Source organism: Empidonax traillii, unplaced genomic scaffold (genome assembly GCF_003031625.1).
Source record: "Empidonax traillii isolate 1590-97213 ecotype Southwest subspecies unplaced genomic scaffold, ASM303162v1 scaffold114:size1751661, whole genome shotgun sequence".
Classification (NCBI taxonomy): domain Eukaryota; kingdom Metazoa; phylum Chordata; class Aves; order Passeriformes; family Tyrannidae; genus Empidonax; species Empidonax traillii.
In genome coordinates, this window is record NW_020955307.1 from 322536 (window position 1) to 340513 (window position 17978).

A 17978-nucleotide genomic window follows, 5' to 3' on the forward strand; every position below is an offset into this window, starting at 1 on the left:
CATGCTGACAAATATTGTGGAACAGTTCTAGTCAAATAGGAATTAAGTTGTAAATCACTTGATATAATAATAAGTATTCCTGCTGTGAGATTTCACAGCAAGCAAGATCTCTGTGTCACTTCATGCTACAACTTCTGAACTCAGGCTGTTCTCCAGCTGCCACCAGCAAGGACAGCTGGAAATGGTTAAAGGAAGGCCAGATTCAATCTAATATTAATTAATGTACATTTAAAAAAAGGATCTCAAAGCAGATAGGAGTGGTTTAAGTCACTAAGGCTGCAAATTTATCAGTTCTTAGGAGAATATCAGCTATGTTTCTTACTATCTCTATACACATTCCTGAGGCAGAGCACATGGTAGCTACCAGGGAATGCACCTGTCAGGGGTCACAACAATAGCTGCACAAGTTAAGTATGCCTGCCCAACACCCACCCTGGCCATGCCAGAGGGGTCTCAGGCGCTGGACAATGAAGGGTGTGAAAAGCAGGGGCCATTGTGTAATTTCTAGCACCAGATTTATGTCAGCAAGGCTATGTTGATGGACACCAAATGGCTTTGATGCCAAGATCCCTGTTTTACATGTGTTTGTTGAAGAACAGAGGAGATTTAAAACTGAAGCAATTTCTGGATGGTTAGATAGATGGATTTCTGATACTTAACCAAGAAGACCTTAACAGCATAAGATCCAGGGATTGTAAATATTGTTCACTTCTCAACTGATACATCTTGACCTTATTTATTTATGTTTCATCCACTTACACCCAAAGAAGGGACTGTAAGCCACCTTTTATGTAAATATTTACTGATGAACATCTTTATAAAAGATGTTAATGATTAATGTTGGAAAATGGAAATTAAAGAGTAAGTCATATTAGCATATGAAGTACTAGTAGTGTAGAAATCCCTGTAGGTTCTGTGTCAAGCACTTAGCTTCCCTTTACTCTTCTGAGTTTGATTATTGCCCAGCTTGAAATTTTCTTTGAATCCTATTACTATTAAATACACATAAAATATTGCTGCTATTCATTATTAGAAAACTAATACGAATTTGCAGAGATTACATTCACTATTTTGGCATAGTTCCTCAGCTGTTGCAAGTCAACTGAGTTTTGCAGAACCACATTGTTGTATGCCAGCTGAGAAGGCTGACTCCAAATTTAATTAATCAGATCAGCAGCTCAGGTGCTGTTTGACTGCTCCAGGATACCTTCAGTCTCATGTGAATATATTATTGGACCTTCTGATCATGCTTAGCAAAGTAAGTTTAGTATAAAATTAAAGAGACAGTGGGAAAAAGAAAATTGAGAAACGAATTTGACATTGTGAGGATATATTTGTTTATCTTGGTTCAGGACTTGATTATGCAAATACCAAGTCAAGGCAAGGCACAAAGTCTTCAACAGTTTGTCCCTAAGTAACCACTGGTCTCTGATGAATAGATGTCCTTGTTCTGAGTGCTGAGATTTAGACATTCCAGTAGATTTTTCAGATGACTGAATGCTCCAGTTAATGTTCTATGTTCTTGGCATGTGCTACAATTTTAAGACTCAGAAAGTCTTGGGAAAAGAACAGCTCAAATTTATAGTGGTTTCTGAGATAAAACTGAATGTTTTGAAAATAAAACCCTACACTGTTCCAGTGAGTTTAAGGTATTTTGCAAAAGAGGAATGCCAATTGTCTTGATTCACTATCTTCTTGCCAATAAAACCCATGTGAAAAAAGAGAAATACTGAATGCTATTTGTTGACTATAGTGAACTACTTGGGGAAATATTACATTTCTTACACGCATTAAAACTTCAGAGGGATGTATCAATTATCTTTACAAACCTTTAAAATATAATGAAACTGCACAGAGTGCATTGAAAATTCTATAGGGATTTTACCAATGCTCCTTCTTTCTGCTGCATGGCACCAAAATAAGGTTAAATTACACTTCTCATGGACTAAGTTAATTGCTAAGTGTTTTGCTGGAATGTACAGGATTACCTTTACAAATCTACTTAATTTGCCCTTTGATCGCATTAGAGTTTAAGTGTGAAAAGTGTAATTCCAGTTCATAAAAACAAAAGCAGAGACTAAACCAGTTACTTTCAGTGCACTCTTTAATTCTTTAATCACCCTATTTGATTGAGCAGAAGTTCAAAGGCCAAAGTCCCAATCTGTTTCTAATTCAACAAGGTCTTAATTTTATATGCAATGATACCTGAAAACATGAGCAATCCCAAGGACCTCCATATTTTCCAAGACACTTGAAATTTTTGAAGACTGTAGTTTAAACAAAAAATATTAATGTTAAGCTTTCCCTGACCACTTTTGTGATCTTGATGTTATGTCACCATATTTCATAGTGTGTAAAGCCTAGTAACATCCTGCAATATAATAGTCTGATATACAATAGAGTTTAGCAGCTGGCATTGATGATTGTAAACCTAAAATAAAATATGATAATAGAAAATATTATGCCTTATCATATCATATCTTTTTTCAACTCGAGGATAATCACAGAATGGAATGCATTACCCAACGAGATTATTCAATCTCCATTCTTGGGAGTTTCCAAGACTTGGGTTAATAAAGCCCTGAGTGATGTGGTCTGATCTCAGCCCGGATTCTTTTCTGGACCAGCTTCCCATTTAAATGTCTTGAGATCACTTACAACCTGGATTATCTTATGGTTGTATATTATAATTGATTAGGTGACATGCCATGAAACAAAAAACATTCAGAAAATGAAAATTCACTTTCAGAAATGTCAGAATCCTGAAACAATAATCCTAAGTGTATTCCATGTCCAATCACAATGAAATTATTATTTTGAATTGAAAAATTGTTTCAATAATTATTGATTAAATTTTTATTAAGATTTTTCAATGAACTCTGTTTCTGACTATCCAAAAATGGCCTACAGGACATGAGCCTTGTTTCACCACTGATCTCAATAAAAAGACATGATTTTACCTTCCATTTTCCAGGGGATAAAAGGACATTTTTTTGCTAGTAATGAACACTGTAACTCAGAGAGACTAAAAAATATAACTAAAACTTGGATAGTACAAAAAGGTTAAAATCTATGTAATTCTAGGAAGAATGCCAATATAAATTTTAGAAGTATAAATAAAAGCTCAGAATACACAGTTGGATGAAAATAATTTTCTCTCCTTTGTATCTGAAAATAGTTGGAAATAAATCCCTCGTTTTTTGGGAAAGTAATGCCACTGTATATGATTTAAAATTAAACATTCTTGTTCTGAGGACAGTCTTACTGGATTAACTTATCTTGATGAACTCAAGAACGTTTTTAGGAATTAACTTCTTAAACACCAGCACCAATAATGGAAACGGATGTTTCTTGTTCATTGTTTTGAATGAGTTTTATTGGTTTTTCAAGCGTCAGCACTTTTAGCTCTATGCTGTCATAATAATTCTTATGAACAAACAGTAGAAAAATGTTAAGATGGATAACAGCAGCAGAAATTAAGAAACTAGTTTTTCTCTTATTCTGAGATAGCAGATGCCTCAAGAGCATTAGGACCAAAGAGAAGAGCATTAGTATCAAAGAAAAAAGGTCTCCAAGACATATAGAATAAGCTTAGTTCCAAGTTTTAATTCCTTAAGATATTAATAATATTTCTGTTTTATTTTTCAACATTTTAATAAGTCAGATTGGAGTTTTTTACAGGTGGCTGCTAAAAGCAAAATATAATAAGAAGAGTGAAACTAAATTATTTTAAATGAGATGGGGTGAAAGACAGGGTCAGAGTTACAGGAGCAAGATCATATCTGCTAGTTAATGAAAAAGGAACGAATACATCTGCTGTGTAAGGTAATATCATAGTTACCAAATTTGAGTTCATATTTGCTGTAAACATGGTAACTTAATGGCTTTAAGTTCACATAGCCATGATTAATAGGAGCTTTTACTAACTCACACAATTTTAAAATTAAATCCAACATTTATTAACATACAAGAACTAGTGTAATATTCTTACTGAAAGATGAAAGACAGCAAGGTCATAACCTATCTGCGCTGCCTACTGTTCCTACAGTTGGTGTACATTGCATGGACACATCCTTATCCATCAGGACAAGGTCTAGTCTTCTCCTGAACTTCTCCCTCTCTAGAGACAGTGATACAGATCTATGAACATGTGCATGCATTCTGGGAGGCACTGGAGCATTGACAACAAATGCAACAGAAGATTTTTCTTTTAGGTCTGAACTAAGACAGATTTGGAGTATGTGCCTGCTCTGTGATCACTTGCCCAACAGCTCACAGTCACTGGTCATATCTATATAAGTTAACTCTAACAAGAAAGGGTTAGATTGTTGACACTTGCTAACAGCTTTCTTGGCCAGTGCTCTCCCAGAGCACAACACAACTGCCTGGCATTCAGAGCATGCAGGAGTACACTCAGTGTAACATATGAATAGTTTTTACACAGCCAAAATTATGGAAGCACAAAATTGTTTCATCTTACCATTTCACCCCTTGTGCCCTTTTCACCTCTCGGTCCCTGTAAGAAAGAGAAGCTGTTAATCCAATATACTTTCTAGATGCCTACGACCGAAATAAGCAGATTAATAACCAAGCGAGTTATACTACTCGCATGAAAAGTAGTCCAGTCTCATCTGTGGAAGTATTTACAACTCTGGGGGTTTGATTTTTCTGTACTACTAGAAAACTAAATTACTTGAAAACATTTTACAATTTCTGTTTATGGAAAGTTGTTTTCTTCAGCTTGCAAATATGATTTTTCCCCATAAATGTTGTCCCTGTCAATCAGCTATATTCCCCACAATTTCATCCACTGTAAAACATCAGCGGTTCACCATCTTAAGAGCAGGGAACAAAACTCAGTACTCCCCATCACTGAAGAAATATATTCATCACATATAAGGTTTTCTTATGCTATTAGTTTTCCTCTCACAATCAGATTAGACACAGTTTTTCTGACATTTTTGGCTAGTTTTGCACTTAAACTGTTTCCAAGGATGGCAACAATCTTACAGTTCTTTCCTGGAAGAATTTTGTATCTTGATGGCTGCATTTCATAACACGTAAGTAATATTCAACTATAATGCTTTTTGAGTGATAATGACAAAGTATTATATTCAATATGAAGTCTATTGAAAGCCTTCATACAAGTACACACAACTGTAAAGTTTTTCTCCTTGGTGCAATTGAAAAGAATAGAGCAAGATTTAAAGCACTGTTTTTCCCAGCAAGTGGAAAGAATTGTAGATGGAACATTAACCTTCTTTTTCACTTGTGAATATTTGCATTTATTACTTTTGTGTATTTGTTATTTTTATGATTATTTCAGTTTCTAGATATTCTCATCTGCTCCATGCCTAGTTCATCAGAGTAACCTGCATGGTCCAAAGAGCTTCTAAAATTACCTTGCATGGTTGGGTAGTCATAAGACATGAGCCATGGGGTTTTCTCTTGCAAAACAAATCTGGCTCTGGCACTGGGATTGTGACAACTGATGGAAATGGGGATGAGGACAGAGCTTCCCCACTGCAGGCAACTTGGGGTGCATTGAAGGTTGTCAGAAAGGCTGAGATATTTGAATTGTAACAGGGACCTCATCATGTAAGGGAAGACCCTTATAAGGGTTTGTGGGCATTCCCAGAGTATCTAGAGGGGCACTCTGGACAGTTCAGCTCACAACATATAAATTATATTGAAATCAAGTGTGATACTCTCTAGATATCTCAGATCTAAGGCTGAGAAAGAATATCCAGGTGGCAGTTACTATGTGCTGTTTTACACCTTGACTTGCTCCCTGCCCCTGTAGGCATGCCCTCTGTGTCCTGTACTTTGACAGAAGGCCATTGCAATGTCTTTGTCATAGGCTCTTGTAATTTTTTTTCTTGTATTACAGATGCTGGAGTCACACACATTAGCTCACTTGTACGGTATAAAAAAAGGAGGTCCGATTGGCTATATGCAAACAGAAGAAATCAGAAGGTTGCTAGTTGCAAAAGAAGATTACTTAATGAAAGGGTAGGTGAAATAAACAAATTACGCCAAAATAAAGGGAAACTTACAGGCCTGCCAGTTGGGCCTGTTATGCCTTCTTGACCAACAGGGCCAATATATCCCTGTAAACAAGCAAAGAATTTATTAGTCCACGGTATTTACAAAATTAAGAAAATCCCTATGACACATTCTGGTTTAAAGTTGCTCAGGACATAGCCTTGTCAAATATCCAAAAGATCATGGTGATACTCTCTTTCTAAATATTGAGTGCACATTGCAACAAAATCACTAAGGTAAGTAATTTAAGAATTGCAATAGTTGTGGTTGGAAAGCCCACATACATTATTTAATGTGAAAGTTGATGCACTAAAAACAGTGGAAACTTAAGCGCTCTGATTACAAAAGACTATGTATTTATTGAGCTACAATCAACCATATCTTAAGCTATATTACTGGCCACAAATAGTCTTGTAAGGCTGCCAGTAAGTGCTGTTAAAATGTTACTTTCCTGTTCCATTTCATTTAGAGCAAACTGCTCATGTCCAGTGTTTCTCTTGTATAGGAATATTTAGAAAAATAAGGCAGCTATTAGAACAGGCACCTAAAGCTGCTGTTATGCATCTGGTTTACTGAACAAATTTCAGTTCTGTAGTGGCAATGGCAGTAGAGAGAGAAGAACATTTTGAACTAAGGTCTTCTATGCTGCAACCTTTCCTCTTACAAAACTTGATGCTGTAAGCTGGATGATAAAAAGAAAATATTAAAGAAAGACTGCCTATTAATCAATAATGGCTGAGCACCACTCTATCTTACTGCAGGCAAAGTTTGATCCTTCTCTCTTTTGCTGTAGGACAGAGTTATGGAATCAGCACTTTTGCCAGTGAGAGGAAATTTCAACCCCAATAGACAAATATATGCCAGTCATAAGATTACTTGTGCAGACGAAACTATGCTAGGAGAGCCACAATTAGTAAGTAGAGCTTGCCTTTTTCTTTCAATATTAAAAACTTGTGTGTCTCTAAGCACGTTGCAACCAGAGCAGCATTGCAGCACAAGTAAAGTGCTTCTAGAAGAGTCAGAATCTCAGACAGAAAGGTTTTGTTAAGGGTTCTGGCCTTGTTAATAAGAAAAAAGATGGTTTTCAGAGTTAAAAATGTATGCCACGTGCAAACCACGCTGACAATCTCTTTCATGGATTGAAACACTTACAACTTGGCCTGTTGGACCTTTTGGGCCCAGAATTCCAACTAAGCCAATGTCCCCTGCAGGACCCTGAAAATGCAAAGGAACAATTTAGTCAAATATGGACATTAGCTATCCACATGTTTCAGTCTCTTGTAATCAGTGAAAGTACGATAATTGCTAAGAGTAGTAACAGTGAAAATACCAAGTGCACTGACACAGAATATTTATCCTTAGACATGGAATATGCAGTTCTGCCTGTCATGTTCCAACAGTTTAGAGGTATTTTGAACAAATTACTGTTAAAGATGATTAATTCTAATCTTTCCTAATGTTTTCTCTCCCTGTAATGGCTTAAATCTAACAGAAAAGAACAAGCACATACTTTTGGACCTGGGAATCCTTGAAACCCCATTAAACCTTGATCTCCATCTTCTCCCTGTAATAGGAGCAGGCATCCTTACTATTATTTCATGTTTGTAACTCTTGGGCTACCTGTTTTGCATCAACATCTGTGATTACATACAGTCTGTCCTTTCAGTCCAGGGTCTCCTGCTGGTCCTTGGTCACCTTGTGATCCTGGAAGGCCTCTTTTTCCTCGCTTTCCTGGATGACCTAGAAGTCCTTTCTCACCCTGTAAATAGGAAGAAAATATAACTTCTATTACAGTTGTGAAAGATATAAGTGTAAATATGTCTTTCGTGTCAGAAGTGTGGAACACACTTTCTCTCTAAGAAATAGACTTACTGCATTCATTTTATTTCCCTCAAAAATGCTTTCAATAATTATACATACACAGAAATGCAGATGTGACTTGATTGCCGCTTGATTTGGAAACATGAAACCCATACATGTTGAATCAATTCTAGTATGGTATCTCCCAGTGTAAGCAGTAAAATTCACAAAATGAAATACAGAATAGACAGGTTAAAAGTAAATTTTAAAAGTAATCCTCTGAGCAAGACGTAGCATACTTGTGGAACTCCCTGCTGTTAGACTAGAAATCTACATTAATTCAAATGGAAACTAGAAAAGTTACTACAAGATAAATCCCCTCAGGATTATTAAATACATAGAAATCATGTCTAGCTCAGGAGGTTACTGAGCTGCAATAAAAACTGTGAATATACATGTTCCTTGCTTTGTGCTTATGCTCTTCCCTAAGTTTTACTTTCTGCTGTAACAAAGACAGTCTTTTGGTCTGACTTGGTATGTCCACTATTAACGCTTATTTGGTAGTATATGTGGCAACAGTTTTTCCTCAACTCATCTATTCCTTGCATGCACTTCTGAGCAGGAACTACCTCCTACAACACGTTGTCTTGACAAAGAAGTAAAATTCATATTGGGAGCACTTGCAATAAACACTGCAAATAGTGAATACAGTTTGTACTAAAATATTTTCATGAAAATATAACAAGGACAGTATTTGCAGTTCTAAAGTAATTCCAGGTTTTAAAGAACTGCTTATCAATAAAATCTCACAGAGCATGCAAATCGTGATTTTAGACAAAAAAAATCTATTCTAAATGAAGAAAATTATCTATACTGTTTCCACTGTTTGATTATTTTAAAATTGAAATTAGTGTAATTAATTTAAGGGTATGCTGATGTCAGGTACATGGAACTGCCTGGAAAATGGAGCACACTCAGTTTTATTTCTTTCTGATAGGACTGAACAAGAACAGTTTAAGTCCTATGATAAATGGATGTCCCAGGTGAGTCATTAACTCCCAAACTTGAGACTTAGGCTTGAAATTATAGTACTTCTCTGCTGATAGGTTGCTCAGATATACATTATCCCAACTGTTCCAGTAGCTACAGAAGTTTAGAGATAAAAGTCAGGAAACATTTGGCTGTAAAGCTGGAGTGAGTAAATAAAAAGTGCTTTGAACAGCTTCTGGATTTGGGAACAGCACCTCTATTTTCAAATTACAGTTTATGGAGATGAGGTCAGTGCAACTTGTAGTCCTAGCCGTCAAGTAAGTCCTGACTTCAGTGACTCGAATGATTAACAGTAGTATGGTGATTCCACAGTCAGTGACTGCAGTATGAAGACTAAGCAACATCAGTAACATTGTACTTAAACAATAAGATCCTATGTGTGTACCTTTAGTCCAGGTGCTCCCATGGGCCCTGGAATGCCTGACAATCCCTTGGGACCTCGAGCTCCAGGATAACCTGCCAGACCTGGCAAGCCTGGGTTTCCTTTATTACCCTTAACAAATTGAAAATAATGAATTACAAGCAGAACAGCCGAACATGTTTTTTCACTGTATGCTAAAACAGGCTTTTAACATAAAATCAGTCAAAACCACTTAATGCTTTCTGTATACATGGACACACACAGATAATACGTCAAAATACATAGAAAGACTCTGATAAGCAGTATCGTCTATATTTCTGTTAATATTCCAAAAGTAAAAGGCTGAAAATATGGTTGAGATTTACAGTATTCATTTTTCAAGAAGTAACTTCACATGAGACAAAATAACACTACCTTTCCAGAGAAACATTCAGAAATCAACGTTTGTTTCTAAGTATCAGGCATAATGAATATTTCTTTGATGTAATGTAGTAGAATACGTGTATAGATATCTATTTTTTTTATTTCATATGACATTCATTTATGCACTTAAAAAATGAAAGGTTTATAGGAAATAAGATTTTCATATTAAATGTGATTTTCAGGGCTTTTGAATGTGATGCTGTGGCTTATAGACCAACGGACTTACAAACTTACATAGCAAAAGTTCTGTTTTTTTATTCATTGTGACAAAAATCAGTTATAAGCATCTCCTTTTAACAGGTTGTAATGGGGTACTGGAGTCATCTTTAATATGATTGTATGACATTTTCAGTGGAAATGCAAAAATATAACAATTCTTTGGGATGATACTCCTAAATCCAACTCCAAAGAATTTTAAGAACTTGGATGAGGTTCGTGATCTGAAACTGGAGAGGCTCGAACAGGGTACACCTGCCCCCTATGTTTAATTCTGTCTTTGTTCAACCAGATTGAAAATTCATATCTGTAACAACAATGCCTCATTCAGCACCTTAATTAATCCCTAACACTAAATCCAACTTGGCAACCTTTTATAACAGTTGCTGGTCCATCTAAGTAGAACTACCGAGAAATACCATACTTGAAATCAGAGTGATCAGATTTTCAATTATGAGAATAACTAAAGGGATTTTTTCCCCCTCTCCGGAGGGACTGACCAAAAAACTGAGTCACTACTCCCAGAGGCACCAGGTCACCACCTTTGGCCCACAGGTGCCAAAGAACAGTCAGACAAAAAACCTGTTTCCAAGAATGCTTCCACATACCTTTTACTCTTTTTCACTGATTTTGGACAAAGCTTCAGAATTATTTAGGTAGAGAGGCATAGGTTACAAATTCAAAGACAATAAGGAAAATGTAGGATTATCTCAGAGCTTGAGAGGAAACAGTCCCAGTTGGGATCTAGGGTTCATTTTTGGGAACAGAAACGTGCAGCCTCTCTGAATCAGAAATCATTTTTACTGATCTGTAGTTACTACTAACACACACTAATGGAATAGTTCTTCTCACAGCATACTTCCCTTATGCTAACTTTATATCCTGGCCAGAGTATCAGGAGTACAAAAGAAAGAAAACAAAAGGATTGGTCTAATTTTTAAGATGCTGAAGAAACTGAGAATGGTTCTTCCTTTTTAAATACCTAACCTTAGAAAATCTGTAATGCAAAATGACATAGAGGCAATGCGGCAAGTAACTTACCTTAGGGCCAGGCTTCCCCAACAGCCCAGTCTTGCCAGGGTTCCCAGGAATGCCTTCTGGTCCAGGGTACCCAACTGCTCCTTTCTGCCCTGCTGGCCCCGGTTTTCCCTTGAAACAAATTTAAACCAAATATAGCACTTCATCATCACACAACTAGACTTCAGTCACAGAAAGAGATGCAAGTAGATCCGGAAAGAACATTAAAAATTTCAGTTAAAGGCAAGCAAGAGAAACAATTAAACCTCAAGGAATCTACCACATGTATCCATCATGGATGTATGGATCCAAGCTTCTGTGGGCTGCAGCTGTTCTAAGAACTGATGGGGCTAGGAGTGAACAGTAGTACAGCTCTGTGCAGTATAATGTGATAACCTCCAAATGGACTACAAGCCACATGCAAAAACGATCTAATTAAGTAACTTTACAAGAGGGAAAGACCTTGTTGTTCTATTAGTGGCACCTCAATTCCATATGCTGAGCATAATTCAGTATAATTCAATATAATTTCAAAAATTATTAACATTCAAAAGTGACAGGGGTTCCTTTACACTTCCTGGATAACAAGAAGGTTCCTTAGAGTGAACATAAGACCTGCAGGTACCACGGCCTGACTCAATTTTGGTTTTATTTTTACTAGTATTTTCTTTGTTTTATAACCTGAAAATAGAGTTTAGAATTTTGTTACTTACAGGAATTCCAGGTTTGCCTGCCTGACCCACCGCTCCTTTCTTCCCTGTGGGACCCTAAAAGTTACAAACACTTGTGAACTGACAAATGTTTTAAACTCAATCCCTTAAGTGCTGAAGATTGTTGCCCTCTTAATATGCATGTTCACATTGCCTGGCTAGGAACCAGACTACTTCCATTTCAGGAGACAGAAGAAAGTTTTTCAAGTAAAAGTGAATAAATTTCCGGTAGAATTGTATATATCTTTTCCCTTTATGAATCAGTATAGTGTAGTTTTCATAACTTTTTCCAGCTAGAGGCATAAAATATTTTTCATTATGAAGCTGGCAATTTCTTCTCTTTCAGCCACCCCTGTGTGAGGAAGTAAACTTTTACAACATCTCCTGTACTCTTTAAAAGGGAAGTCACGAAAAGTAGGCAGTGTAGACACACTAAGTGTCTGTGAAAGAGAATACTGGAAAACAACAGTGTCACATATGGGAACATTATTTTTATCTAAGATGTACAAAAAAGATAAAATTTACTTAAAACCTTTTTTTTTTTCCATATTGACTGATCTAGAAATCTGTAGTCTCAGAAAACTGAGCAATACTGAGCAGACAACATTCTTGCAAGTGGTTTAGTGACCAGGAGGCCAAGCATCAAGGAAAAAAAGCTTCTCAGAGAACTTTGTTTATAGGATATTCTCCACAGAATATAAAGATCTATGTCATTAATTTTATCCTCCCTCTAAAAGATGCAGTGACTGGACAACAGGGACAAGAATAATGTTTGTTAGCATAGAACAAGTAGAAAAAAGCTTTCAAGATTTTCCAGATTAATTATTTTAAACACTGTTCATTAAAGCAGAAGTTATACCAAACTACTATGCTGCAATAAGACAAAACATGCAATAAAGTGAAAAAGCTTGGGTCACTGTAGTTGTAAATGTTTTATAATTTATGTAAATAAGACAAAAACAGAAAATGCTGTTCTATTCCTTAATGTAATGCCTTTTTGTTAAGAACTGGATAAAAAAAGTCCACCAATCAGAACTGGAATGAGCATAATCAAAGAACTTAATATGGTTTTCATTACAATTTCTGGATGCGTAAACCCAGATGATTCAGCATTACAGGTTATGGGATTACCTTTGTAAGGCTTTCTATAGCAACACCAGTAATGCCAGTGGCTGCTCCGACCTGGATATTGGTTACACATTTGTAAAAAGGCAATAATTATCTGAGGAGCATTTGCAATACAAAGAAAACATTCTCCAAGAGAAATTACTGATTTTATCCTGTGCTGTGAGTAGTTTGTCAAAGGCAATATGTCTGAGTGCAGGGCTAGAGTACATGCTGACAACGTTTTCACATCATGTTTTGTTTCTGTTGCTCCCCAGTCCTAGTCTACTACAGATTGTTGTAGTTACCTAGAAAGTTTTGGAACTCCAACATAGTTGCTCCATGGAACTTCTCACACAAAATATCTCATTTAAATTGCAATGGCAATTGGTATTGCTAGAAATCTTTTAGCCTAAATCTTTTGAAATCTCAAAAGCCAATGACATGCAGCCCATGAGAGAACATAAAACACTTTTGCCATTTTTAAACACATCACTGAGACAAGTTATTATTTCTAAAGGGAAAGACTTCAGTTTTGATATTTGTCATGACTTGCTCTCTCATTATGCCTCTAGTATTCTGTAGCAAATTCCTTATTTCCACATTCCTGAAAACTCAGCGCAGTGTAGTATCAGGAGGCTTCATTTACAGATCAGAGAAGCAAAATCCCAGGTGCCTTCCAGAGCTACTTTGCCACAAAGAACTCCACTTAAGGGTATAGTTGAATATGTTTCCAAAAGAGCCTCTTGTAAAGCTTTATATCAATCCAAAGTAAAACCACTTACCTATCAAATAACAAACACTTACTATCCCAGACCAGTATGCAATTTTCCATTTTATATTTTTGTTTTCCCTACAGGTATGAAAAGGAAACCCAAACACTCAGTTCTAGCCTTAAATAACAGTTTTCCAAGGATAGTCAGTCAACGGTAAAAACACACAAATCCCAATTAAGTGCAGTTTTGCTTTGCTTTTTTCTACTTACTCCTGAACCTCTTTCTCCTTTTGGTCCTTGCTCTCCCAATTCACCTGGTTCTCCCTTTGAAAAAAAAAAAATTAAATGAAAATAATTTGAATGCAGATAAAACCATATTTTCAACAGTCAATATATAAATCTCACTTGTTTGAAACACTTACTGGAGGCCCTTGTTGTCCAATAGGTCCTCTAAGCCCTGGAAGGCCTATATGACCCTAGGAAGGAGAAAATATAATATATTACAATACAAGTATCTCAGCCTGTCATACCCAGTGAGCTATAGACTTCCTTGTAAAGCCCATCTTGGGGCTGCTGGGTGGACCCAGATTCACTGATATGACTCAGATAAAGTACAGTCAGATCTCCACAATCAAACCTTATGGAGCTTTTATTCGCTAAATTCTCTACTCCAAACCGCAAGAGGGAATTACACATGGTTTAAACATTTCTGCATAGATTCAGTTCATTCATTTATTCCTATGTCTATCTGTATTATCTAGTGGAACCCTCCTCCTCAAGCAGGAGGAGGGTAGAAAAGATTGCCCAGGACCATGTCTAGTCACATTTTGAGTATTTCCAAAGATGGAGACTCCACAACTCTCTAGGCAGCTTTTTCTGGTGCTCAGTCATCCTCACAGTAAAAAAAACATTTCAAATGGAATTTCATGGGTTTCAGTTTTTGCCCTTTGCCTCTTGTCCTGTCACTGGACACTACTGGGACAAGTCTGTCTCCTTCATGTTCATTCCATCCCACCAGGTATTTATACACAGTAGGGTCACTCAGGTCTTCTCCAAGTCATGAGTTTTAGGTCTCAATTTCTCATATGAAAGATGGTCCAAAGTGTTTTAAGAGTTCATCAGTAAGTACATCTCTGCACACTTGTGAGAGATGATGATACTTCTACTACATTACTCCACATGTATGCATAGCGTGCCATGCTCAAATAAAAAGAATATAAAGCAAGAGGTATTACCTTGTAGCCCTCATCACCAGGTTCTCCTCTATCTCCCCGTTCACCACTGGGACCCTAGAGAGAAAACCACAGAGCAATATAACAGCTGAACTGAAAGAACGCTGCAGTGAAGAACAAAAAGAAAGCTGGGATTTCTCTCAAAACAGACTAATCAATGACATGGAACTGAGGAATATAAATATTAAAGTTGGCTAAAGGAATAAACATGAATAAACATGGTTTTTTTCTAAACAAAATGCATTGCAATCAGACAGTAGCCACTGTCTAAAATATTTTGTAACTGAAGATTAGAAGCTAAGAGATCAATTTACATGGGTCTAAATGAAACAAGAGCATTGACCTCAGTAGAAATTCTCCAGGTTTATACCCATGTATAAGTATATATGATATCTGAATTTAAAATCTGAATGAATAAATAAAGAGAGTGTTTTCAAGAAACGCAAGGAAAACTCTCTTTTGGTTTCTGTAAGACAGCACATTAAAAATGGGGTTCTCTTCTGAAATTACTTGCCATACTCAAAATCTGCTTTAATCTTGAAGTTTGTCTGAATATAAAGGCAATTTCAATCCCTCAGCATGCCTCACACATGAGAGAGCTGCACTGGAGGAGAGGGAATAGCATGATTTTTGTGATTGATGTGATTCTTCCTGCTGCATTCAGACACCTCACTAGCTCTACTTTAGGGAAAGGCCCTTACTCCAGTCCCACAAGGAATTGGATTTTCCCCCAGAATTTTAACTCTCACTGTAGCAAATGCACCAAATTTAAGTCAAAGGAAAAAATACAGGATAGGGAATCACACCCATAAAAAGTAAGAACGGCTGAGTCTTTCCAAAAGACATTCAGCCAACTATTAGATGAAATAATAAGCGACTGTGTCTTTCCCACCTGACTTAAGCAAAGGCAAGTGCCCAGGCAACACTAACTGCAACGTATCTTTACAGTTGACATATGGATAGATCAGTCACTTCTAGTGCATATGCACCAGGAGATACTACTGTGTAACTGCTTGTATACTCTCCAAAGTTTCAGCAACCTCATGGTATGTTTCCTACAGGGAATCCCACCAGGTGAAAGGGCCCCTCTTCCAAGGTTTGAGCAGTCAGCATTACAGAGGCAGTTTGGCTACAACAGAATGCAGTTCTTTAAATCAATTAAATCAGTTAGCAGTGATAATGAAATAAGTCAAAACATGTTTTTTGTTAGTAAAGCAATTAGGTGTAATTAGAGCAAACAGAGAGGGTAAAAATCTCTTCCTAAATGTGCTGGCCTACACACAGACTAATGGCATTTGTGTAATTAAATAGAGGGCACATAAACTTAAGCAGGAAAGAGCATATGACTGCATTTTTCAGAGAGAGATTACACATCAAAGGATCATTTTTGTGCGAGGGGTTATTGACTCCTGAGACAGGGATACAAAGCTTCAGAAAGAACAGCATTGGTTCCTGTCTCGAGATGCACTAATATAATTTGTTTGAGAAAGAAAGACCTACTGGTTCACCTATGGGCCCTGGTGGTCCAAGGACTGTATTGTCTTCGCCTGGGTAGCCCTAAACCAGAGATAAGTATTAAAAAATGTTAACTTGGAAATTCAACCTTGTCTACCATGCACACAAGTTTTAATGCTAATAAAAAACAGAGAGCACACTGTATAGATGCTAAAAGTGAATATGATGCTTATGGTTCTAATACAATGGAAATCATAACTTCATTTTAACATTTACCTAAATGTCCCAAAGACATTTAGGACTAAAAATGATAGGTATTTGCTCTATTCTCCAAGGTAGTTAAAGAAAAAAAAAAAGTATTTCTTTATGTAATGAAAAAAAAAAGCATAAACAGGATATTTAGCAAGTGGAAAAAATTTCTTCCACTATTTTGAGAAACACACTTACTATAGAAAAACAAGTGTACAGAAGACTCCAACATTAAGCCTGAACTCCATTAAATTTTAAATGTGAAACAACTGCCATCCAAGCTAATAAACAAAAAGTTATCTATTGCAGATGATACTTAGCAGTATTAAATGCAAAGAGACTCACGTTTTAAATATGATTCAGAGTTTTTAAAACACATTGAAATGCCTTTTCAGAAGTGATCAAGCATCCTAGACACCTACGTTCCAACAATTTAATTTTCATTTATTGTTTCTGAAAATGGTATCAAAACCTATTTATAACATCAACCATCAAACGCCTCTTAACAGTATTTATTGCAAAACTGGCCCTAGTATAAGAACATATTTCTCTGTCAAGTGCAACTCCAAATCCATCTTCATGAAGTGAATCCATGTACCTGCTTGGGGTCCCACACACTTCGGTCAGGATACAAATCTGTTTGCAGGACTTGAGACTTAAAAGAACAACAGTAAATCTGACACTAAAATAGCAACAGAGGCCACATCCTGTCCCTAACATTTTAAATTAACCACAGACATTTGTCCATCTCAGTTGGACTTCCAGGCAGATCTGTGGGTGTACTCACAGACTTAGAGTTAAGTAAATATTTAGCTGGTTCTGCACTGATTATTTTTGTCAGCAGCGCTCACTAAGGGCAGTGGTGCTATCTGATACAATAGAATGAGTTTCTTACAATGGGTACTTTGTGTTTTAAAACCTCAAGCTTTTTAATAATATAATTTGGGACTCCATCCCTGAATGATCCATTTCTCCAGTTTGCATTTCTTTTCCTATTCTCTCACAATACTAACAAATACTGCAAATTTTCTGGCTTTTTCTGTGTGCCACCGAAAATAGAAGGCATGTAGTAAAGTTTCCTCTGTTCGTTATTTCACAAACTGTAGGAAAGCAAAACCCATCTTCATACCTTTTCTCCTTTGGGGCCTGGAGGTCCTGTAGACCCTGGAGAACCCTGGTGACCCTAAAGAACCAAACCAAACTAAAATTAGTTCCAAAACAAATAATTAAAGAAATAAATAATTCCAAACTTTATTTTAGCTGCTTGTAACTATTGTTCTAGTTTTTTCTCTGCTTGTCAATAATTCTAAATCATGATATGAAAACAAAATCAATGGACCCAGGAAGAAAATGGATTGTGTAGAGGAAAAGCTCTGTGCACAGTGGGAAATCACAGGTTCTGGCAGGGCTTAGTACAGGTGAGGGGAGCTGGGCTGGTTTTTGCTTCAGGGTTAGAGTCACTGATGGATGTTTGTGTTTGGCAAAGACACTGGACAGTATGGCCTGTAAGAGCAGAACTCAGTCAAGGACTTATGATGACAATCATGACTATTTTTCAGTGAAAGCCACAATATATTTATGTCCTTCAACTAACCTCATTC

The 17978-nt window shown here is 36.6% G+C and overlaps 1 protein-coding gene across 1 annotated transcript in view; it reads right to left on the reverse strand.

The window, feature by feature from the left end:
* Nucleotides 1-17978, reverse strand: part of COL24A1 (collagen type XXIV alpha 1 chain) — a 128432-nt gene that overhangs the window by 7787 nt on the left and 102667 nt on the right. Inside the window, exons 41-53 of the mRNA XM_027882935.1 lie at nucleotides 17507-17560; nucleotides 16174-16230; nucleotides 14677-14730; nucleotides 13864-13917; nucleotides 13712-13765; nucleotides 11626-11679; nucleotides 10937-11044; nucleotides 9281-9388; nucleotides 7697-7804; nucleotides 7556-7609; nucleotides 7198-7260; nucleotides 6057-6110; nucleotides 4481-4516 (exon numbers count right to left, since the gene is read on the reverse strand). Coding sequence (XP_027738736.1) covers nucleotides 4481-4516; nucleotides 6057-6110; nucleotides 7198-7260; nucleotides 7556-7609; nucleotides 7697-7804; nucleotides 9281-9388; nucleotides 10937-11044; nucleotides 11626-11679; nucleotides 13712-13765; nucleotides 13864-13917; nucleotides 14677-14730; nucleotides 16174-16230; nucleotides 17507-17560 — 858 coding nt within the window. The remainder of the gene's footprint in view (nucleotides 1-4480; nucleotides 4517-6056; nucleotides 6111-7197; nucleotides 7261-7555; nucleotides 7610-7696; nucleotides 7805-9280; nucleotides 9389-10936; nucleotides 11045-11625; nucleotides 11680-13711; nucleotides 13766-13863; nucleotides 13918-14676; nucleotides 14731-16173; nucleotides 16231-17506; nucleotides 17561-17978) is intronic.